The 24,918-nt window shown below is 47.2% G+C and overlaps 1 protein-coding gene across 1 annotated transcript; it reads right to left on the bottom strand.

Annotated features, from left to right (window-relative positions):
• Positions 1-18,621: 18,621 nt before the first annotated feature.
• On the bottom strand, positions 18,622-22,650 carry LOC145535344 (uncharacterized protein CXorf49 homolog). Its single transcript, XM_081563757.1, has 6 exons — positions 21,196-22,650; positions 20,422-20,581; positions 19,808-19,884; positions 19,501-19,546; positions 18,897-18,938; positions 18,622-18,792 (listed from the first exon to the last, which is right to left on the bottom strand). Exons 1-5 carry the CDS (start codon positions 22,483-22,485, stop codon positions 18,898-18,900), a joined length of 1,614 nt encoding a protein of 537 aa, XP_081419883.1. The 5' UTR covers positions 22,486-22,650; the 3' UTR covers positions 18,622-18,792; position 18,897.
• Between the last annotated feature and the right edge of the window lie 2,268 nt (positions 22,651-24,918).

The following is a 24,918-nucleotide window of genomic DNA, read 5'->3' as shown; positions in this document are numbered from 1 at the left end:
CCCAGGTCCAAAGGCTTTCACGCAGGAGGAATTCTCTTACGTGAGGAAAGGTTGCCTTTTTGTGTTATTCAGACTATCAACTGATTAGGTAAAGCCCACCCACATTATCAGGAGGAAATCTGTTTTATCCAGTTGACTGATTTAAATGTTAATCTCATGAAAAAGCACCCTACAGAAACACCCGGAATAATGTTTGACTAAATACCTAGGCACTCTGTGGACCAGTCAAGCTGACACATAAAATTAACCACCTTAGATAGTGTGGACTTCTTAACAATATTTATATTCCAGTCTGTGCAGAGAGATGCCTCTCCATTTATTTGTGTCTTTTTTAGTTTCCTTCAGCAATGTTTTGTAGTTGGCAGTGTACAAGTCTTTTGACTCCTTGCTTGAGTTTATTCCTCAGTATTTTATTCTGTTTTGCTGCTAATGTCAATGGAATTGTTTTCTTAATTTCCTTTTCAAATTGTTCTTTGTTAGTGTATAGTAATACAACTGAACTTTCCTTTTGGATTTTGTGTCCTACAACTTTTTTGAATTTGTTTATGAGTTCTACCAGTTGTGTCCATGTGTGTGTGTAAGGGTGTGTGTAATCTTTTGAGTTTTGCATGTACGAAAGCATGCTATCTTCAACAGAGATAATTTTACTTCTTTCTGACTTGAATGCCTTTTATTTCTTTTGCTTTCCTAACAGCTCTGGCTATGACTTCCAGTTGTTGAATACTAACATAATGGTGAGAGCGGGCTTCCTTGCCTTGTTCCTCACCTTAGAAGAAGCGACTTCAGACTTTCACCACTGAGTATGATGTTAGTCGTGGACTTTATTATGTCGAGGTAATTTCTTTCTACTCCTAGTTGTGTGACTGTGTTTTCTCATGAAGGAGTGTTGAATTTTTTGTGCATCTATAGAGAAGATCGTGTGATTTTTGTCCTTCATTCAGTTAATGTGTTTTATTACATTGATTGATTTTTGTATGTTAAGCTATCCTTGCACCAAGGGATAAATCCCTTTTGACCGTGGCACATAGTCCTGCTAATGTGCTGTTGAATTGTTTTGCTAGTATTTTGTCGAGGATTTTTGCATCTGCATTCATCCGGGAATGTGGTCTCTAGTATTGTTTTCTTTTGGTGCCTTTGATATCAGGATAACGCTGGCCTCATAAAATGACTTTGGAAGTGTTCCCTCTTCTTCGATTTTTTGGAAGCATTTGAGAAAGATTGGTATTAATTTTTTAAATGTTTGGTGGAATTCTCCAGTGAAGATATCAGTTCCTGATTTTGTGTGTGTGTGTGCGGGGGTGGTTGTCATTACCGATTCAATCTCATTGTTGGTCTATTGTGTTTTCTGTTTCTCCTTGATTCAGTTCTGGTAGATTGTGTGTTCCTAGGAATTTATCCATTTCTTCTAGGTTGTCCAATTTATTGCCACAGTTGGTCATGATATTCTTGTAAAATCCTGTTTATTATTGTCACGTTGGTTGTAATATCCCCTCTTTTATTTTTGATTTCAGTTACTTTAGTCTTTTCCTCTTAGTTAATCCAGCTAAGGACTTAAAAACAATTCTCTGTGTATAAAGAGGTTTGCTCACAACAGTGTTGTTTATAAGGGCAAAAAAACCTGACTGCTATTTACATTTTCATCACAAAAGCTACTAATATCTGTTGAAACTTGATTATGTGCTAGGCCCTCTACATGCATTATGTCATTTAATTCTCACAACAGCCATGTGAGGTATGTTATCCCTACTTTATATTCAAGGCACAAACATGCGATAACTTCTCCAAAGTCAAACATCTAGTAGATGGTGGAATCAGGATTTAAACTCTGGCCTTTGGGTTTATATAGATACAAATCTGTGTTACGCAACTATTAGCAGAGGAAGTATGTTGCAATAAATGATATCCTGCACTGTTCGAAGCAAGAACTCAAGAAATCTGCAAGTGCCTAAAATCGTTGTATTGAAACATGAATGTCCAGGATGGGTTTCTGGCAACCAGTGGGTCCAATGGCTCTGAACTTTTTTTTTGGTTATGGGCCGTGCGTTAGTCTGTTCGAGTTGCCAAAACCAAATACCACAGGCCGGATGGCTTAAACAAAAGACATTTAGTTTCTCATAGTTCGGGATACTAGAAGTCCAAGATCAAGGTGCCAGCCAGTTCAATTCCTGGTGTAGGCACTCCTCTTGTATTGCAGTTGGCCACCTTCTCTCTGTTTCCTCACATGACATTTCCTCTGTGTGTGGACGGAGACAGAGAGAGAGAGTGCGAGAGACCTGGTAACTCCTCCTCTTTTAAGGATATCAGATCCTATGGGATTAGGGCCCCACTCTTATAACCTCTGTGTGTGTTGTGCTTGGTCACTCAGTCGTGTCAGACTCTTGGTGACCCCATGAACTGTGGCACACCAGGCTCCTCTGTCCATGGGAATTTTCCAGGCAAGAATACTGGGGTGGGTTGCCATGCCCTCCTCCAGGGGAACTTCCCAACACAGGGATGGAACTCAGGTGTGCCACACTGCAGGTGGATTCGTTACCATCTAGCCACCAGAGAAGCCCAAGAATACTACAATGGGTAGCGTATCCCTTCTCCAGGGGTACTTCCCAACACAGGAATCAAACCTGCATTGCAGGCAGATTCTTTACCAGCTCCCTCAATCAACCCTAATTACCTCTCTAAAGGCTCCATCTCCAAATTCAGTCACTTTGAGCATTAAGGTTTGAAGATAGGAATTTAGGGGCAACACAACTCAGCCCATAATAGGACTCCTTTGAGAATCTATTGAAAGCTCCATACACCCTCCCAAGAAGTCTTTGCACACAATTTCAGGAAGTTCTTGGAACCCAGGTTGAGAGCCACTGTTCTAGGTCACCTTCCTCTTTTCCCAGATGGAGAAACAAGAGGTTCAGAAAGGGGAAGTGCTTTTCAGCAGGTTAGGCGAGAGACAGGTCTCCTGATTGCTCATCAAGTGCTTGCCCTACCTTACTCCACCTTGCGTTAGGCCTGTCAGGTCAGCAATCCACGGTGACCCCAAAACACTAGAGATTCTGTGGATGCAGTGAAGGAGAGTGCTTCACCCGGGATGCTCAAGTGAGTGAACAAGGCTCTAGCTATAACTGACAGTAAATGGGACAGATTTCATTGTTTCCAGTTAGTCAGGAGGTTGGGAAGAAGCTGTACCAACTTCAACACCCATCCACAAGGGCTCTGAGTGTGAGGCGATGGAGGTGCTTCTGTCCTAAGAAACAGCAAAGTGGGGACTGAAGAGGTATAGTTGAACTGTCTGCTGGCCTTGACATGGCACTGTCCCTCTACTCTCAGATTCCCCATTTGTACACCCCTCAGGAGTAGAACTGTTAGATTTCTACGTGAGATTATCTAGCTCTAATATTCTGTACATCTGTGATTCTCGGGCAGGAACCATGCGGGAAAACTCAGTTGAGGCATTTGGGTCCTCGAATCATGGGCAAAACAATTTTTTTCCAAAATGTCTTCTGATGGTGTCAAAGAATTAGCAATAAAGCACATGTAGTTTAAAGAGATGAAAAATCCCTAATAAGCACGAGAAGACCCTTACATGCTCAGTCATTTAAGGTAAAGTCTCAAGAAGAAATGTTTCCTCAATTTCTGTTTCGGGTCCATCCTTAAAAAGGGAGGTGCATTATAACAGCTGGAATTCTGAACAACAAGGTTAGAAGATGGATCCGTATTTATAATGGGAAAAGTTTTGTTATCTTCAGGCAGCGGGGTGGCCCCAGAAAATGACTCCTGTTTCATTTCATCAATCAGTGAGCTTTTAAAAAACATGACATTCTTCCTATCGACCCTATCGATGCCACAAACCAGTGTGGAGCCTTCACTTGGGCCACAAGACTAGAAACAAAAGTAGGGGCACTCACTGCGGGGTGGAGGCTGACATTCAAGGAAAATTCTTTCCGCTTTGCTCCTTACAAAGAACAAGGGAAGGGCTTGAAGGGCTGTGCACACCCACCTACTGCTTCTGTGCCAGTGGAAGGTGGGAGCACACCCAGTCTAGCACATCGATGGTCTCAGTTTCTGTCTGAGGAGAAAGAGGAAGAAAAGAGCTGCTGCTGCGTGGAGCAGGGGTGAAGGTTGGTGTTAAGACAGCAGTGTCAAACGGGCAAGGGAGATGCAGCCCATCCAACCACCAGCACCATCACCACCGCCACCATACTGGCACAAATAAGCTCCTCAGTCTCAGGGGTTAATAGACGAATCACAAAGAACAGGAGGAACTCCAAAGGCATGGCATCTGGCCCTTCCCAAAAAACAGCCTTAAGCAATACTGCCCTCGGCTGGTCAGATAGGTGTACTATAGCGCAGGCACATCGCTCTGGATTTCTGGCCTTCATTTCTTTTTCTCAGGTTCTTGGTGCTCCACCTCTGAGAGGAAGTGGATGGGGAGGGGAGACGTCTCTGAGAAATTGTATCCAAATACATGACTTCTTTGAGTTTCAGCACAAGTTCACAATTAAATTCTGAATGAGAATGTACTACCCAAATATGGAATATATTTAAAAATTGAGATTGATATTATAATTAAATAAGCATCACTTGATTAGTTTTAGTTAAAAAGGTATGAGTTCCCAAAAATATAGCTATTCATGTAGATGAAATAAGATTACTAAGCTCAGTTAGATAGGTTATCAACAAAGAAAGTAATTTTGGTTCTACTTCTGGTTAGAATATAATTACACTATGCTTATACTGGGATGTTATTTCCCTAAGCATTATATTCTTCTCCAGTTATACCGAAACGTAACATAGATAGAGAAAAAGTCACAATATATACGTGGAGTTTAATAATTGATTATCAAGTGTATACCCCCAAGTCATAGAAGTGGATAGTGTCGGCTTTCCCCAACACTCCTGAAGTTTCCCTGTCTTATCTTAGCCCCGTTCCTTCTTCAAGGAGAATAGGCCCACTCTTACTTATGTGCCATCCTTTCTTCTGTTTTCCTCAAAAATTTTATACTACACACACACACACACACACACACACACACACATAATGTTATGAGTTAGTGTTGACAGCTACTTACAGCTGTACGAATGGAATTGTTAAATATATCTGTGTTGCTTCTTGGTTTATCAAACAATGTTAAGTTTGTAAGATTCATGCCTATTCTGTGTAGTGGTAGTCTGTATAATTTTGCTGATGAAATTGTATTTATTCGCATGAAGAGGATGTCCCAGGACTTTTGGATTTGAAGCCAGCAGGGCTTAATTTCAGGAGAGCCAAGGGGTCGTGGGAAATAGACTCCACTCTTAACGGGGGCATACAAAATCTCACACGCTCCAGGACCCAGGGCTGAAGCAATAGTTTGAAAGGAGCCTGGGTCAGACCCAGCTACTTATCTTGGAGAGCCTCCCAGAGAGGCAAGAGGCAACTGGACTCACCCTGGGGACATAGACACTGGAAGCAGTCATTTTGCGGAGCTCCTTCTACCCCGTGGTCACTGGTGCTAGCAAGTGCCATTTTGGACTCCCCCCTCTAGCTTACTAGCACCAGTGCTTAGACATGCCCATCAGCCTGTAGGCAGGAATACTAGGACAGGCCAAGCTACTAGCCAGGCAGAGATGCAGCCCCACCCACAAGCAAGCCTGCTGTCTTAAGACTCCCTGCAGCTGGACCTGTCAATCAGAGGCCCCGACACACCACACTGGCCCTATACCAGTGAGAAGGCACTAAGCCAGGACTCCAGGGTCCTGCAGTCAGAGGCCGTGGGACCTAGTTCCTGCCCACAGCAGGTCATCACTAGCCCCAGGACCAGTTTTACCCATCAGTGGGTAGGCACCAGCCCTAGTATTCCTTGTACCCAGACCCATCCACCAATGGCCCAAAACACCAACTTCTGGACTCCTCCAGAGCCCTGAAGTCAGAGAACCCAGGAACCAGCTCCATCCACCAGCAGGCAGACAACAGCAACCGGAGTAACTCCAGCCCTGCAGCCTGCCACACCAGGAAATAGGTCACCCACCAGCAGGCCCACACCAGTCCCAAGAGCCACTGAGCCCCAGCACAGTGTACCAGCAAGTAGACACCAGGTCTGGGACACTTTGGAGCTCTCAGCCAGCAGCTCTGGAATCTGGCCCCACACTGCAGTGTGTGGAAACCCCCTATGCGACATCCAGGATTCCACAGCCAGCAATATCAGGAACGGGCCGCACCGAAGAGTGAACTGAGACCAGCTCTGAGACCCCCAGGGCCCTGCAGTTAGAGACCCAGGAACAGAAACAGAGCTCCACCCACCAGTGAGCTGGCGCTAGCCCCAGGACACCCTGGACCCCAAACCCAGTCAACGGCAGGACAAACCAGCCTGAAGATACCTTGGCATGTCAGCCAGCTGCCCCCAGAAACAGCCACACTCACCAGCAGGACAAGACGAACTTTGGGACACCTAGGACCCCATAGCCAGCCATGTAGGTGCTAGCCCTACCTATGTCAGCTGAAGGCTATGCTTATTCATTTGATATTGATTCATAGTGGGGAGAGAAGTATGTTTTAGGCTTGCAGGATTATATGCAATAGAATTTGTTGTTGTTTAGTAGCTCAGTCGTGTCCCACTCTTTGCCACCCATGGACTGCAGCACGCCAGGCTTCCCTGTCCTTCACCATCTCCCAGAGGTTGCTCAAACTCATGTCCACTGCGTCAGTGATGCCATCCAAACATCTGATCCTCTGTCGTCCCCTTCTCCTCCTGCCTTCAGCCTTTCCCAGCATCAGGGTCTTTTCCAATGAGTCGGCTCTTTGCATCAGGTGGCCAAAGTATTGGAGCTTCAGCTTCAGCATCAGGGCTTCCAATGAATGAGCAGGATTGGTTTCCTTTTGGGTTGACTGGTTTGACCTTGCTGTCCAAGGGACTCTCAAGAGTCTTCTCCAGCACTACACTTCAAAGGCATCAATTCTTCGGCGCTCAGCCTTTTTTCTTGTCCAGCTCTCACATCCCTACGTGACTGCTGGAAAAACCATAGCTTTGAGTACAAGGACTTTTGTAGGCAAAGTAACGTCTCTGCTTTTTAATACGCTGTCTAGGTTTGTCATTGCTTTTCTTCCAAGGAGCAAGCGTCTTTTAATTTTGTGGCTGCGGTCACCGTTCACAGTAATTTTGGAGCCCAAGAAAATCAAGTCTGTCACTGGTTCCGTTGTTTCCTCATCTATTTGCCGTGAAGTGATGGGACCGGATGCCATGATCTTCGTTTCTTGAATGTTGAGTTTTAAGCCAGTTTTTTCACTCTTCTCTTTCACCTTCATCAAGAGGCTCTTTAGTTCCTCTTCACTCTCTGCCGTAAGGGTGGTGTCGTCTGTGTATCTGAGGTTATTGCCATTTCTCCCCACACTCATTATTAGAAAACGTAAATCAAAACTATAACGAGGTATCACCTCACACAGGTCAGGATGGCCATCATCAGAATAGCTACAAACAACACACACTAGAAATGATGTGGAGAAAAGCAAACCCTCTGGCACTGTTGGTGGCAATGTAAATGATATAGCTACTCTGGAGAACAGTAAGGAGAGTCCTTGAGACAAAACCTGGGAATAAAACGACCATAAGACCCGACAATCCCACTACTGGGCATGTACCCTGACGATACCATAATGCAAAAAGACCCATGTATGCCAATGTTCACTGCAGCACTATTTGAAACAGCTAGGAAATGGAAGCCACTTAGATGTCCATGGACAGATGAATGGATAAAGAAGTGGTGGTACATATATACAGTGGAACATTACTCAGCCATAAAAAGGAACACATTTGAGTCAGTTCTATTGAGGTGGATGAACCTAGAGCCTATTATACAGAGTGAAGTAAGTCAGAAAGTGAGAAACAATTATCATATATTAACGCATATATATATGGAATCTAGAAAGATGGTACTGATGAACCTATTGGCAGGGCTGCAATGGAGACACAGACACAGAGAACAGACTTGCGAACACAGTGAGGGAAGGAGCCGGTGGGACGAATAGAGAGAGTAGCATTGAAACACATACCTTACGATATGTAAAACAGATAGCCATTGGGAATTTGCTGTATGATGCAGGGGACTCAAGCCTGGTGCTCTGTGGCAACCTAGATGGGTGGGGTGGGGTGGGAGCTGGGAAGGAGGTTCAAGAGGGAGGGGATATATGTATACCTATGGATGATTCAAGTTGATGTTCGTCCGAAGCCAACATAATATTTTAAAGCAATTATCCTCCATTTAAAAATAAATCAATTTAAAAAAGTTTAAAAAAAGTAGCAAGAATAAAACATCTAAAGGAGAACCAATCAGAGATGAAGAGTACAATCCGTGAAATAAAAAATATACTTCAACGGTAGGTGAGATGATACGGAGGAACAGATCAAGAAGCTGGAAGACAGGAGAGTGGAAATCACTGAAGCTGAACAGGAAAAAAGAAGGAATAAACATAGATGAGGACAGTTTCAGAGACCTCTGGGACCAGGTCAAGCATAGAAACATTTGAATTCTAGGGGTCCCAGCAGGAGAAGAAAGACAGAAAGGGGCAGAGAGCATATGTGAAGACATACCAGCTGAACACTTTGCTAACCTGGCAAAAGAAATGGGCATCCAGGTACTGAACACAGAGAGCCCTAAACAGAAAGAAGACCACAGCAAGACACATTGTAGTTAGAATGGCAAAAAATAAAGCTAAAGAGGGGATGTTAAAAGCAGCAAGGGAAAAGCAACAAGTTACACACAAGGGACTTTTTGGCAGAAACTCTGCAGGCCAGAAGGGAGTGGCACGACATATTTAAAACGATAAAGAGAAAAACCTCCAACCAAGAAGACACTACTGGAAAGACTGTCACTCCGATCTGAAGGAGAGATCAAAAGTTTTACAGACAGGCAAAAGCTAAAAGAGTTCAGCATCACCAAACCAGCTTTACAGGAAATGTCAAACGGACTTCTCCAAGCAAAAAAGAAAAGACACAACTAGAAACATGAAAATGATGAAAGGAGAAAGCTCACTGATAAAGGCGAATATACAGTAAAGGTAGTACATCAATGGCTTACAAAGCTAGTGGGAAGGATAAAGGACTAAAGTAGTAAAAAGCATCTGTATCCGCAATGAGTAGGTACGGGAGTGTTGCTGTTGTTTAGTTGCTAAGTCATGTTCGAGTCTTTGAAGCCCCATGGACCTAGCCCACCAGACTCCCCTGTCCATGGGATTCTCCAGGCAAGGATATTGGATTCGGTTGCCATTTCTTTCTCCAGGGGACCTTCCCGACCCACGGGTCGAACCCACGTCTCCTGCATTGGCGGGCAAATGCTTTACCGCTGAGCCACCTGGGAAGCCCCTTAGTTAAGGGATACACAGAAGAAAAAGATGGAAAATATGATGTCAGAAACAGTAAACGTGAGGAGAGGAGTAAAGATGGGGGGTAGTTAATATGCATTTAAACTTAAGAGGCCAGCAACTTAAAATAATCAGATAGAAAAAGAGACACGCACAGTGTAGGGAATATAGTCAATAACTACGCACTGCTCTTGTATGGTGGCATATCATAACTAGAATTACAGTGCTGACCATTTTGAAATGTATAGAAATAATAAATCACGATGTTGTATCCCAGGAACTAACATGGTGTTGTAGGTCAATTACGCTTGCAAACAGACAAACAAGCAAACAAACAAAGATGCGGAGGAAAAGAGATCAGATTTGCACTTACCAAAGGGTAGGTGTGGGGGAGGGGAATTGGACAAAGGTGGGCAAAAGGGGCAGACTTCCGGTTACTAGATAAATAAGTACGAGGGATGTAACGTACAACATGGTAAATACAATCGACACTGCCGTATGTTATATATGAAAGTTGTTAAGAGAGCAAATCCTAAGAGTTCTTCTCACAAGAAAAATTGTCTTTTTCTTTAATTTTGTATCTATATGAGAAGATGAGCGTTCACTAAACTTATTGTGATAATCATTTCATTTCATGATGTATATAAGTCAAACCATGATGCTGTACACTTTAAATTTATACAGTGCTGTATGTCAAATATATCTGAATAGAATTGGAAGAATCTAAAGAATATCCTGATGCCATGCGCGGAGACGGACAGGACATCAACTTTGCGGTATTCCTGCCAAAACATTTAACCTGAGTGGAATCAGGAAGCAGCAATGAGACAAATTCAACTGGAGAAGATTTCTAAAAACCACCTGGATTGGATCTTTAAAAATGTCACTATCGTGCAAGACCAAAAAAATCTAGGGAAATGTTATAGTTTACAGGACACTGAAGACGCTTGACAACCAAATGCATCACGTGGCCTTTATTTGGAAGCAAACTTATTTTAGAAATCAGGTAGAAAAACCATATTGGGACGATCAGACATTTTGAGTGAGGATCATATAGTAGGTAACTGTATTGTCTCAAATTAAATTTCCTGAGTATGATAATTGCATTAAGATTTTGAGGCAGACTAATCTTTTTCTTTAGAGATCCATACTGGAATATTGAGAGAAGATACACCGCAACGTCTTAAAGGAACTCCAGTGATTCAACAAAACAGAGAGAGGGACAGACAGAGACTATGGCAAATGTGGCAAAATATTAATAGTGGGTCAGTCCAGGTGAAGGATCTTTGGGTGTTCTGTGCTGTTTTCTTGCAACTGCTATCTGTAGAAGGAATACCCTGGGGGTCCAGTGGTTAGGACTCAGTGGAAAAGACCCTGATGCTGGGAGAGAGTGAGGGCAGGAGGATAAGGTGGGGTGGGGGTGGGGTACACAGGAGGAGATGGTTGGATGCCATCACCGACTCAGTGGACACGAGTTTGAGCAAACTCCAGGAGATAGTGGAGGACAGGGCAGCCTGGTGTGTTGCAGTCCATGGGGTCGCAAAGAGTTGGACACGACTTAGTGACTTGAACAACAACAACAGCTACATGTAAGAGAGATATTTCCGAAAATAAAATTTGGGGGCAAAGAGGACATCATGGGCCACTTTATTCCAATCCGTTTGAAAACTTAGGAAAAGATGACCAATTTTTAGAAAAAAAAAAATAATAACTTACCAACACTGACTCCAGAAAGAATAGCCACCCTGAGTTGCTCCAGGTAACCATAATTAAATACACCAGTAGTCAAAGCAACTTTCACAGAAATCCTCCAGGCTTCCCCCACTGAATGCTGACAAACATCCTAGGCATAAATATTTTCAATTTCACACAAAACCTTAGGAAAAATAGAAAAGGTGGGATACTCCCAAACTCATTTCCCTGAGAATGAAATAACCTTGATATTAAATCCTGTCAAGGACAGTTTGAGAAAGGAAACGCACAGGTCAATCACACACTCAGCACATAAAAGCAAGAACCAGAAACGGAATCTTAGCAAGGTGAATCCTACAGGATATGCAAAAGGGAAATACATCATATGCCATGAGTAGGTTCATCCCGGGGCTTCCCTGGTGGCTCAGATGGTAAAGAACCTACCTGCAATGCGGGAGACCTGGGTTCGATCCCTGGGTGGGGAAGTTCCCCGGGAGGAGGGCATGGCAACCCACTCCAGTATTCTTGCCTGGAGAATCCCCATAGACAGAAGAGCCGCTGGGCTCCCCCCTCCATGGGGTCGCAAAGTGCCGGGCAGGACTGAGCGACTAAGCATAGCACAGCACACAGATTCACCCCAGGAATACAAACTTGATTTAATTTGAGGTGATATATCCTTCCAGCTCATCAGACTATGGGAGAAAACCATGTTGAGAAAAAGTAAGTAGTGTCAATATCTATTCATAATGTACTTTTAAAAATATTTCTTTTAATTTAATGTTTATTTTTAACTGGCGTATAGTTGATTTACAATGCTGTGTTAGGTTCAGGTGTACAGCAGAGTGATTCAGTTATACATCTACATATATCCATTTCTTTTCTGATTCTTTATCCATAAAAATTATTACACAATGTTGAGTAGAGTTCCCTGTGCTATACAGAAGGCCCTTGTTGATTATCTATTTCACATATAGTAGGCTGTATCTGTTAATCCCGAACTTCTAATTCATCCCTCCCCTACCGCTGCCTTTCCCTTTTGGTAATCATAAGTTTTCAAAATCTCTTTCTGTTTGGTAAATAAGTTCCTTTGTACAGTTTTTTAGGTTCCACCCCTAAGGGACATTTGTCTTTCTCTTTCTGACTTTCCTCACTCAGTATGACAATCACCACATCCATCCATGCTGCGGCAAGTGGCATTATTTCATTCTTTGTATGGTTAAGTAATATTCCATTGTATATATGTATCACATATTCCTTATCCATTTCTCCGTCGTTGGATATTTAGGTATCTACCGTGTCTTGGCTGTTGTAAAGAGTGCTGCAATCAACATTTGAGTGCATGCATCTTTTCAAATTATGGTTTTCTCCAGATATATGCCCAGGAGTGGGATTGCTGGATCTTACGGTAGTTCTATTTTCAGTTTTTAGGGAAACTTCCTACTCTTCTCCGTAGTGGTTGTACCAATTTATGTTCCCATCAACAGTGAAGGAGGATTCTCTTTTCTCCACACTTTCTCCAGCATTTACCGTTTGTACATTTATGATGATGGCCATTCTGATAGGCGTGAGGTGATACCTCATTGTAGTTCTGATTTGCATTTATCTGATAATTAATGATGTTGAGCATCTTTTCACGTGGTTTTTGGCCATCTGTATGTCTTCTTGGAGAAACACAATTTCTGCCCCTTTTTATAAAACATAATGGGCAGATTTTATATATATATACGTATGTATGTATGTATGTATGTATGATGAGCTTCATGAAGTGCTTGTATATTGGAAGGTAATCCCCTGTCTGTCACATCATTTTCAAATGTATTCTCCCATTCTGAGGGTTGTCTTTTCGTCTTGTTTATAGTCCCCGCCCCCCCCCCGCCCCCCCCGCCACCTTTGCTGTCCAAAAGCTTTTAAGTTTAATTACATCCCACTTGTTTATTTTCGTTTTTATTTTCATTACTCTAGGAGGTGGATGCAAAATCATATTGCTGTGATTTATGTCAAAGAGTGTTCTGCATATGTTTTCCTCTAAGAGTTACACAGTGTCTTGTGTTACATTTAGGTTTCAATCCATTTTGAATTTATTTTTGTGTATGATGTTAGAGAATGTTCTAATTTCATTCTTTTCTGTGCAGCTGTTCTCCCATCACCACTTATTGCAGAGACTGTCTTTTCTCCTTTGTATATTCTTGCCTCCGTTGTCAGAGATTAATTGACTGTAGGCGCATGGGTTTATTTCTGGGCTTTCTATCCTGTTCCTTTGATCAATATTTCTGTTTTTGTGCCAGTACCATACTGTTTTGATGACTGTACCTTTGTAGTATAGTCTGAAGCCCAGGAGCCTGATTCCTCCAGCTCCATTTTTCTCTCTCAGGATTGCTCTGGCTATTCACAGTCCTTTGTGTCTCCATACAAACCTTGAGAATTTTTGTTCTAGTTCTGTGAAAAATACCATCGGTAATTTGATAGGGATTCAGCATCAGTAGGTTGCACTGGGTTGTATAGTCGTTCTGCCAATATTGATTCTTCCAATCCAAGTGATCTCAGAGAGGCAGCAGTGAGCTGTGGCTTTAAGTTTGCCCCTTTGAAAAATGCATTTCTCAAGGAGGCAAAATCTGTAAAAAGAGGTACAGAGTGTATTGTTAGAGACACAGCACAACAAGTAGGAGAGCACACAGAGAAACAGCTTGTTTAGTTAAGACAGAGAAGGCAATGATACACACTTGGAGAGACAGGGTGTGGGCATCTGTCCTAATGAGGAGGAGTGCAGTGAGAGGCAGTTAAGTCACTTATATAGGGCAGTCCTTTTGGGTCTTTGTTTCCGTTTGGCCAGTTATCCTGTTTCTTTTCTCACACCTGACCTGCCCTAGGACCCTCCCCAACATGCATGAGCAACTCTATCCCAAGATGCATGCCAGCCCAGAGACCTATGGTGGAGACGTTGCATCACATATTATGGGGTGGGGCCCCTTTGTTTTTGACCCCCAAGGAGCCTTTCTGCCCATGTGCAGTGTCTCTCCTGCCCTGAGAATGGGACACACGTGACCTCTTGCTCTTTTACTCAAACGGAGAGTAGCCCCTCTGTCTCTGCCAGAGCTGTTATCTTAAAGTGTCCTCAGGAGACAAAGCCTGACTATTTACCCTGTATCTCTTATTCTTTCTCTTTCAAAGGGCAAGCCGGAGGTTGATTGTAAATACCTGGACTCAAGCCCACTTGCCTCCTTCCTTGGGAAATGGAAAGCAGAGGCTAGTTGCAAATGCTTGGCCTCACAAGAATATGATCTTTCTTTCCATCTGTTTATGTCATCTTCAACATCTCTCATTAGGGTGTTCCAGATGAGGATCTTTATCCCTTCCCTACCTCTGCCTTTCCCTTTTGGTAATCATAAGTTTTCAAAGTCTGTTTCCGTTTTGTTAATAAGTTCATTTGTACAGTTGTTTAGGTTCCACGTGTAAGGGACATTTGTCTTTCTCTTTCTGACTTTCTTCACTCAGTATGGCAATCACTACGCCCATCCATGTTGCTGCAAGTGGCATTATTTCATTCTTTTTATGGTTAAGTAATATTCCGCTGTATATAGGTACCACATATTCTTTATCCATTCCTCTGTCGATGGATATTTAGGTAGGTATTCTTGCCTGGAGAAACCCATAAAAGAGGAGCCTGTTGGGTTACAGTCCATGGAGACGCCAAGACTCACACACGACTGAGCAACTAACACTTTCACTTTCACTTACTAGCATATGAAATGAGCACAGTTGTATGGTAGTTTGAACGTTCTTTGGCATTACCCTTCTTTGGGATTGGACCCCATGAACAGGATAGCAATGTAACAGATTTCTATATAATAATTTTGTACTCTTCAACTTTACTGAATTGATTTATGAATTCTGGAAGATTTCAGGTGGCATCCTTAGGATTTCCAATGTATAGTAACATGTCACATGCAAACAGTGACAGTTTTCATTTTCCTTTTCCATTTTGGACTCCCTTTGTTTCTTTTTCTTCTCTGATTGCGATCTCATACTGTACTTTCTACAGTTTATTAAATAATATGGGTTTACTGAAATTAATTTACATAAAAATCTAAGTGCCTACAAACATTCGATTATGGAAACACCACTACAATCAACATAAAAAGCATTTTCATCAGCTACAAAATTGTTTCATTCTCTTTGGTAGTTTAACCCCTAATCTCAAGCCCGAGACCCTGGCAATCCCCAGTCTGTTTTCTGTGTCTATAGTTTGGCCTCCTCAAGAATGTGAAGTAAATGGAATCGGGCAGTATGTAGATTTATCCATTTGGATTCCTCAGAGAAAAGAACATATCGGTGACTTCTGGACGTGCAATGTACATTTATGTCACCTGAGTATAGTTACATGGGTTGATTGGTTCATGATTATTTGTGATACTGAGGGCTCACACGCTCCACAACGTGTATATGTATGGTCTGTTTAATTCAATGTAATTAATCTTTTATGTTTGGAAGGGTTATTTTAATAAAAAGCAATAGTAAATCCTTTTCAAAAAGTGAATCATCCTGGTAAAAGTCAGGCTGGCAGATACCTCAAGAGGACTAGGGAGGAAGAAGTGATTGGCTTGGAACAAAAGGGGGGTTCGAAACTACAGGCCTGTTCTCCATCTGCATCTGAGCAGTACTTACCAGGCCTTCAAGATCGCACGAGCACAAGGGCATCAAGCACACCACAGTCATTCAAACACTGGGACACTCCAGGGACTGGGATAGTTACCCAGGGATAGTCAAGGTGGAAAATCTGGCAGCCCCAGTGTGCCCGGCCGAACCTGGCCAATGCAGGTGAAACTTACCCCACATTAAGTCAGCTGAGTAGCAGCCTTCATTGCATCTGCAAGCATAACCCACTGTTATCACGCAAAGGAAAATACAAGCCAACTGCAGGGATTAGGACTTGGACATCTTTGGGCAAGTTTACTGTGCTCACCACCCCAGGCTCCCTCTTCAGGACTCACCTCCTCTACCTTCTTTGTTTGTGCCAATCTCCCTCAAGAGTCCAGAGAGAGAGGTAGGCCTGGGGCTGGGGCTGGGGCTGGTGGGGTGGGGGTGTAATGGGGAGGGAGCCTCTTCCCAGGTGTTGGACAGGCAGGATGGGGCCTAGGGCTCTCCAAAGCAGCTGTCACTGTCTCCCAGGCTGGAGAAGGGGCCTGAGGGGGAAAGGCAACAGGGGTGCACCGAATGAGGCTGGGCTTCGGCCTTCCTCCTACCCTCTGGGGCGCAGATGTATTTCTTTAACCTATGCCTCAGATTTCCCGCTGGAAGTGGAAGGCTTGGGGCTGAGCCAAGGCCTGTGATGTATATGTTTCCAGCAACATTATAGTGAGGTAGTTGGTCTGAACTGTGTGCCCAGAGGAGGGAAGGGAGCCTGGTGAAAAGTGAGCGAGGGGTTGTGTTCACGCCCTCGCACCTCCACTTCCATGAGCTTCTCCAACTTCCTCACCCTGGTGACCACAGTCCCGTGCCCCACTCTGCCCAAGGGTGGTGCTGATGCTGGTGCTTGACTTCTCCCCAGGCACAACTTACCTACGTGTCTCGGTGGGCAGAAACCTCAGCGGGAAGGTCTCTGCCAAATCTACTCACTCGGACAACAGCGAGATGTGCTACACCACCAGGCAATAACCACCGGATCAGCTGTAAACTAAGTGATCAGGCCCTCCGGCTCCAGGGAGGGGTCTGAGTGGAAGGAGTAAGTCCCACGCATGTTCTTTGCTGACCCTGAGGTCTGTGACTGGCCCAACCCTCGTGCTCTGTCCACCTGACCTCATGCCATGAGCCCCGGAAGGAAGTCAAGGTCAAAATGTGGGGGAAGGGCGGGCCCGAGGGCTCCCCATTGCTCAGGTGCAGTCACCCCTAACTCCCCACAAGTAATCCAGGTTGGGGGGGATCTCCTGTTTCTAAGATGGGCAGCCACGTCCCAGGTAGTCTCCGGAGCCACCCTTCCCATTTTCACTCATCCACACCCTCAGCAGTTGGCAGACATCACAGAATCACAAGGTAGGATCCAGTGCCTCCTCCAGCGACTCCAACATTTTGGGATGTCCTGTCCTGAGGTTTGGTGAACTGCATCCTCCCCCTTCTATGTTTTGGGAACGTGACAACACCCCTTGAATAAAGGAGATCCGACCCTTGCTTCGGCTCACTCAGTGCCTTACAGAATCTGGACCAGGCTCTATTTCCATTACTCCCCGAATCACACCTTTCTGCCTCAAGGGGCATTATCCCTGATGACTTTAATTCACCCAGAGAGATGCCCAGGCACCAACTTTGAATGTGCTACCTACCATCATACCCTCTTTTGTGAAATAAAACCATGGTCTTTCAGGAAGGGAGTCAGGCAGAACCTACCCTCATTTCACTCCAATACAAATGTGTCCCTCTGAGTCTCAGGCTGGCACAGCCCTGGGGTCTTGGCTGAGAGAAGGAAGTCCTCCCCAAACTTCAGGGCGGGAGGGAGGGACGGGAATTGAACATGGATTTCAGACTCAGTCTTGTGTGCCCTAACAAGTAGTCTGGGAGACTGAGCTGGGACACTCCGGGAAGTATCATTTGCAGGAAAATCTATGTCATGGGGCTGGTGGAACAGTATTTGATGGAGACCCTGTAAGAACACAGACTTACCAACCATACTTGTCATAGAGCCTGATGGGCCCGTTTCCACTCAAGGGCAGAGAGACATCCAGGCTGCAGGAGTGTAGGCTGGTCAGTTGGTTAGGGCAGGGAGGATATGAAAGCTCCAAGGACCGGACCATCCATCTCTAGCTGTCAGGGTGCACTCTGCCCCAGACTGGCACCAGATGCCTCTCCTGACCTCCAGCTCAGCAACTAACCTGAGCTTTTCTCCTGTGTTCCCCTGAGCTCCGATCCTGCTCCCCAGTTCAGCGAGTCCAAGATTCATCCTCATGCCCTTTACTGAACCCAAGGAAGGGGAAGCCAAAGTTTTGGTGCTTGAGTCTCAGGGGTGAGTGCTAAAGAGAACAGGGAGAGTACGCAGGTTCCTGCTTGCAAGGTGGCTCCGGGGGTGGGGTGGGGTAGGGACTCCACTGAGAGGGTAGGGCAGGGGAAGGGGGAAGATGAGCAAACCTGTGCCTGTTACCACCTGCTTAAGTAAACATGCAGGCAAGGTCATCGATGGCAAGCCAGGGGAGAGATCGAGGGTGCTCTGACAGGAAATCAGAGTGGTCGGGGTAAGCAGGACAATGAGTGCAGTGAGGGAAGGGTGAAAGACTGGAGCTCTGTAAGGGGGTCATGACTTCCTTCTGACAGGGAGGCAGAATGGCAGCAATGAATGGAAACTCCTAAACCCCAGAGGAGGGTGTTTAGAGAACTAGAAGAGGGCCTTCAGGGAAAAGGGGGGACGTGCCAAGGTGGCCAGACAGAGCCCACACAGAACACACACTAGGGGCGCTCCGCTGGCCTGACGGCCTGGATGGTAGCACAGGCTGACCCAGAGTGCCCCCCACAGGATGCCAGAGGTACTGTTGTGGAACAGGCTCTGATACGGAGTGGCTCCCCACCAGGCCTTGCCCCATTCCCCCAACCCCTACCCCCCAGAGAGAGGACAGAACACAGAATATGAGAAGCCTTTTAATCAAAAACTGCTGTGAAACTGGGGCAGACAGGGGGCAAAACAAGGGGCAGAGGATGCCCTGGTGGAGGCAGAACAGGAGGCAACAAGCTTGGCCACAGCTCGTCGGCCCCGGAGGTAACAGCTGCTCCTCTTGCCGGAAGATACTGGGCTCAACCTGTGAAACAGCAGAGTCAGGGAAGAGCCTCAAGCCAGGGCCAGCCCACGGCCCTGCTCAACAGCCAGGACTGTGGGAAGGGGTGTGGGGTGTGTAACACTCACTTCAAAGGATCCGGAACTTGTCAACCTGGTACTGCATGGAGGCTGCAACAGGGAGAGGCATAAACAGGTGCTCTAGACAGACGGACATAGAAGCCTGTCCCCCTGTCCCCGTGGGGAACCACCTAGCCCTGCAACCTGAAACCCACATACCCCCAGCCCCGATGCAAAGAGCTCTGGGCCTCGTCACTCCCCACTACCGGAATTAAATGTGGAGCCACTTCCTAAAAGGAAACAAAATGTGCCAGCAGCTCTCAAGGTCGGGGCCACGCCCAGACCATTCAAAAATTGTCTCACAAACAATCCAACAAGAACCTCCGAGGCCACACCAGATCAACAAGGCATCTCTACAAGTCCTATCAGAAGGAGCTCTCTAGGACTCGCCTGGCTGGCAGAGTGTGCACGCAGTCCACACAGCACATTGCTCCTTGTCCACACGCCCAGCTGAACATGCACCGCCTGCTCCAGGGTCAGGCGTGATAGGTTCTCCTCCCCACAGGAATGCTGGTCCCTACGAGGCCTCCTGCACCGGCAGCCCACCCACCCCAAGGGCCCACCCCACTTCTGCACTAAGAACCCACTGCTCTCTGTCCCTGGTTCCTCATACCAAGTTGCTCCTTAAGGTCGTCTATTTCTCTCTGTAGCACCAGACACTAGGCCAGCAGACACAGCAGGAAGAGAAACGGTTAGTATACACCCACCTCCCCTCCTCCTCTCCCCCCGGGCCCTCCATCCCAAAGCCAGGTGTCTAGACTGGCAAGGGAAAGACTTTCCTCAGAGGTGGGCTCCCTCCCTGGGGTGTGGGATGGGGACGGGGCGGGGGGCGGGGGGGTGCCCACACGTCAGTTGAACTTGGACCCAGATCCCACCATGGGGTTTGGGTGTGCATTTCCAGGAGCCAGAAGAAGCATTACCCGAGGACAGCCCTGCCTTGCAGGTGGCTGCTGCCGCCTTTTCGGTCTTGGGGGATGGTCAGTTGGTTCGCGGTCACCTGACAGGGAAAGGACACACAATCCAGCTTCCCAGGCTCCCAGTGAGGTGGAAAGGGCCAAGCAGGGTCTAACGTGAAGTGAGGCAGTACCACCCTCTGCTAGCATCAAGCCTCCCCAGCTCTGCCCGGCAGGCAGCCCAAACCTTCTCTCTGGGCCTGCCCCTCCTATTCCTCAGGGGCAGCCATTTTACCACGATGGTCCCGAAAGACTGTGGTTCTGGGTTCGAGCCTCCCAGAGCGGCAGCCACGGCCAGCACCTGGGAGAGCAATGTGGGCGAACAGCACTTCACAGAAAATGCTATTAGCCTGCAGGTCTACGCCCAGAGTAGCTGTTGGGGCACTGCCACCGATCACCCCTGCCAAACAAATCCCACACAGAAGGTGATGGGGCCAGGGCTAGCCCTGCTGACACCTGTTTCCCATGGAAGAGGCAGCCTGAGAGCAAGGCTGAGGCCCCAGAAAAGAGAGAGAGAGAGACAGAGGTTTCTGCCCTCACCCCTGGTTCCCTTCCCCCATATCAAAACCCAGGACACTCACCTGAGGCGCCAGGCCCTCTGGGCATGACTTCTCCCTTGTTCATGGCCACGGGCTCTGAGTTTCCTGAATCCTGCCCGCCTCTGATGTTGACGTTGGTGCTGCTGGGTTCTCCTTGACGCACCACCCGTGGACAAGACGCCGGTGCCCTGTCAGTGGTCAGCTAAGAACAAAGATTTCTCACTGACCTGGAGTAAGGATGTGTGTGTGTGCGTGCTCCTGTGTGTACCAGTGCATTTATATGTCTATGTCTGTGTGTGTGAGACCTCGTGTGATTCAAGACCGAGCTGAGGCAGGGAACTGGAAAGGAAACTGAAAGGCTGATCTCTTCAGCACATTCCCTCTAAGTCAGCCCCAGGCCAGCAGGCAGAGCTGAGCTGGGGACAACAGTGTGGCACTGAGAAAGCCTGGGGCCCCTGCAAGGAAGGTTTGGGGATCAGCTAGGAAGTAGGATTTAGGAAAGTGATGTGTCTAAACACCGAAGCTCTGTGAAGCTTTTAAGGGGCCCCTCAAATCAATTCAGCTACCAGCTCTCCCTTCCACTCCAGCCCCAGCCTGGCTGGAAACAGGCCAAGGGTGGAGAACCCAGCCCAGCACACCCAAAGTGCTACCTTAACGTTTGTCCCTGGTATAAGACCCCAATCTGGCATCCTAATGACCCAGTGACCGAGGGCCACCCAATGACCACCCCTGAGGGATGGACAGAGGGAGCACCTGTGTCCTGGGGAGGATGGCAGGGGGAAGAGGGGGGAGCGAGGAGGGGCCTGGCCTACTCACTCGGCCCTTTGGGAATGGGTCTCTATTTGGGTCGTTGTCTTCTCCGGACACCGCCATTGCTGCCACCAACTCCCGTGCCCGCCTAGCCATGGATTTCTTCCGAGCGCCGGTTTGCTTGGATTCTTTGGCTCCCAAAGGGACCAAGGCATACTTCTTGGACCTCTCAAGCAGCGGGATGCCGGAGACTGGGGGGAAGGTGACCGGATCCAGGGGAGTGGCCGAGATTCCCTGCTCCCAGGAAGGGAAGGTTCTCCCCGGGGCAGGTTTGGAGACGCCCCTGAGGGATTTCTTCTCCTGGACCCCCTTCCTCCTAGGACTGGGCCTCGGTAGGCTGCCGGTAGTGGCAGCTGCAGTAGCTGATGCTACTGCTACTCTCGGGTACCTGGGCAGGCTGCCCCCCTTCTCCTTGAGCATGCTCTGCAATTTCTTAGAGGGAGAGATGTTCCCCTGCTCTGCACAGCCCTGCCTGACCTGCCTTTCCACAACCGAGATTAATCCTCGCAGAGCCGAGGACTGGCAAGTGCCTGGCACGTTAAGGAGATTCTCCCTGCCTTGGACTTTTGAGTGTTTGGGTGTGTCCCCGGGGCCCTTAGGGCTGTTGAGCTTGGCCTGTCCTCCGTCTTTGCCATAAATGCTCACCCTCATCAGCTCTATCTCACTGAACTCATCAGAGGACTCGGAGTCGGACAGCAGCCCGGCTGGGCTTTCTGAGGGGGGCCGCTGGCGATCCACAGCCACCTTCAACCTACTCTTACTGCCTCTCTTAGGGTTTCCCCCGGCCCGGCCCGCCTCGAGCCTGCCAACCTCGAGAGGGCTGGCCTCAGCCTGTGCCTCTTCCCCAACCCTCTGGGCGGCCACGCCTCGACTGCCGGGTCGCTCCTCGAGGGCCCACAAGGGAGACCCTTCGCCGACTACGTAGCTCTCCGGGGACAGGCATCTGCGGATGCCCAGCAAGTCCAGGTTGGCCAGCTGCTGCAGGATGGCCGCCACTGACTCGTCAGCCAGCTGCAGGACGTCCCCCTGGTCGTCGGCAGGGGAACCAGGCCGGCCTTCGCGGCCACACAGCACCTGCCCTCCCGCTTCCGTTACCTCCCGCTCTGACTCGAAGCACTCAGGATCTAGGAAGCCATCCCCACCCTCACCCTCGCCGTTTCGCGCTGCCCCCGGCTCAGGGCCGGGGCTGGGTCCCTGCAGAGCTGTGGAGCGGACCTCAAGGCCGCTTCTGTGCTCCCCGCACTCTGAGCTGAAACCCACTCCCCTAACAGCCGCCTCATCATCTGAGGAGCTCATGTCGCGACCTGGGTGGCCGCGGACCTGGGGCGGCGACGATTTATCAACCAGGTCGAGGGGGCGGCGGCGGTAACGGTCAGGGCATGCGAGGCGGGCGGCGTCTGGAGCGCGCCCTAAAGCAGCACGCGCAGGCGATGGCAGCAAATCTCGCGAAGCTTTCAGCTTGCCAGCGCTGCGCCTCCTCATTGGTCCGGTTCCTGCCAACCAGCACGCGCCTTCTTTGCCCGCCCCCTCGAGGTGTAACCAATGGGGTCGAGGGCCTCCTGTGGTTTGCTGCCAAGCCCAAAGGCCATCCCGGCAGATGGCGAGTTGGTGGCTGAAGGTGATGCTGCGTGTATACCTCTGTCAAGCCTCTCGTCCCACCTCCTCCTGTCCCACCTCCCCTTTCCGGTTAGAGTCACAGCCCTGAGCCCTGACTGTGTACAAAGTGGGTGGAGCAGGAGGCAGGAAGGTACTGAGGGCGCTGGTCTCCTGGGAGGTGAGGATGACACGTCAGGATGGAGGCGCTGGGCGCCTAGCACGTGCTGAAAGCATTTGCCAGCCTCCCTTCCACCACAAGTCTTATGACCCAATGGGAGAATGGGCAGAGGAATCCCGCGCTCAGTGATGAGTGGTCGGCGTACTTCTCCCTAAGTGGCCAGAGGACAAAGGGATTGTAGTTTTCTTCTGTAACACCTCTGCCTCAACTGCTCCATCAAACGTTCTTGGCAGGCAGATTTGGGGGACAGTCTGGGGTTGACCTCACTCCCCCAGCTCTTTCCCCACTCTGAGGCAATTCAAAGAAGAGAGAGTCTCACTGTCCAGTCCCCCCTTCAAAGATGCTCACCACCGCTGACCCTGGAGATGTAAACTAAAACCACGAATCGGGCTTCCCGCACTAGGACGACAAGCTTCCAAGTGCTTAACCATTCCGAGAGTGGGTGAGTTGAGGAGCAAACCTCTGTGGCGGTGGTGCAAGAAATCCATTTGGGAGGTAATTTGGCTGAATCTATGAAAAGCAACTTATAGAGCAGGGACCCTGTGCCCGGCACTCTTCTAAGTGCTGTACATAAATAGTAATGCTTCCTTGTGACCCTCCTAGGACTATAGTACTAATGATTACCAGCCTCTTACAGGTGAGGAAACAGGTACTGAGAGGTTCAGCCACTGGCCCAAGGTCATTTGGCCCATGGGGATCAGTGGTAGAATTGAAACCAAGCAATCTGACTTCAGAGTCCTTGCTTTGATCCAAAGATCTTAAACCTTAAAAAAAAAAAAAAAAAAGAGAGGAAAGCCATTTTTTTCCTCTATCAGGAAGTCCACGGCCTGGCACACCTTCTAAAAGTGAGGGTTTATTTCTAAGATCTCTAGTTTACTCCACCGATCTATTTGTTAATATGGCACTAACATACAGTTTTCATTACTGTAGCTTTGCAAAGTTTTGAAATCAGGAAGTGTGAGTTCTCTACTTTTTCTTTTTCCAAATTGTTTTCCCTATGTAGGATCTCTTTTTAGATTCTATTTAAATTTTAGGACGAGTTTTTCTATTTCTGTAAAACATGCTATTGGGATTTTGATAGGGTTTGCATTGGATCTGTAGATCCCTCTGGGTAGTGTGTTACAAGAACAGATTCAGTGGAGTGTGTGTGTGTGTGTGTGTGTGTGTGTGTGTGTGTGTAAAAGAATTGACTCATTTGACTGTAGAGGCTGGTAAGTCCCAAGATCTAGAGGGTGAGTTGGCTAGCTGGAGACCCAGAAGAGCCAGTGGTCTAGCTCTAGCCCAGGTTAGAAGGCCTAAGAACCAAACCAGTAGAGCTGATATTTCAGTTTGAGTCCAAAGGCAGGAAAAGAAGCTGGTGTCCCAGGTCCAAAGGCTTTCACGCAGGAGGAATTCTCTTACATGAGGAAAGGTTGCCTTTTCGTTTTATTCAGACTATCAACTGATTAGGTAAAACCCACCCACATTATCAGAAGGAAATCTGTTTTATCCAGTTGACTGATTTAAATGTTAATCTCATGAAAAAGCACCCTACAGAAACACCCAGAATAATGTTTGATTAATACCTACGCACTCTGTGGACCAGTCAAGCTGACACATAAAATTAACCACCTTAGATAGTGTGGACTTCTTAACAATATTTATATTCCTGTCTGTGCAGAGAGATGCCTCTCCATTTATTTGTGTCTTTTTTAGTTTCCTTCAGCAATGTTTTGTAGTTGGCAGTGTACAAGTCTTTTGACTCCTTGCTTGAGTTTATTCCTCAGTATTTTATTCTTTTTTGCTGCTAATGTCAATGGAATTGTTTTCTTAATTTCCTTTACAAATTGTTCTTTGTTAGTGTATAGTAATACAACTGAACTTTCCTTTTGGATTTTGTGTCCTACAACTTTTTTGAATTTGTTTATGAGTTCTACCAGTTGTGTCCATGTGTGTGTGTAAGGGTGTGTGTAATC

The sequence above is a fragment of the Giraffa tippelskirchi genome, chromosome X, assembly GCF_054371585.1.
Source record: "Giraffa tippelskirchi isolate mGirTip1 chromosome X, T2T-mGirTip1v1.2.pri, whole genome shotgun sequence".
Lineage (NCBI taxonomy): Eukaryota > Metazoa > Chordata > Mammalia > Artiodactyla > Giraffidae > Giraffa > Giraffa tippelskirchi.
The sequence above is the reverse complement of the archived record's forward strand: the minus strand, read 5'-3'. Positions and strand labels throughout refer to the sequence as shown.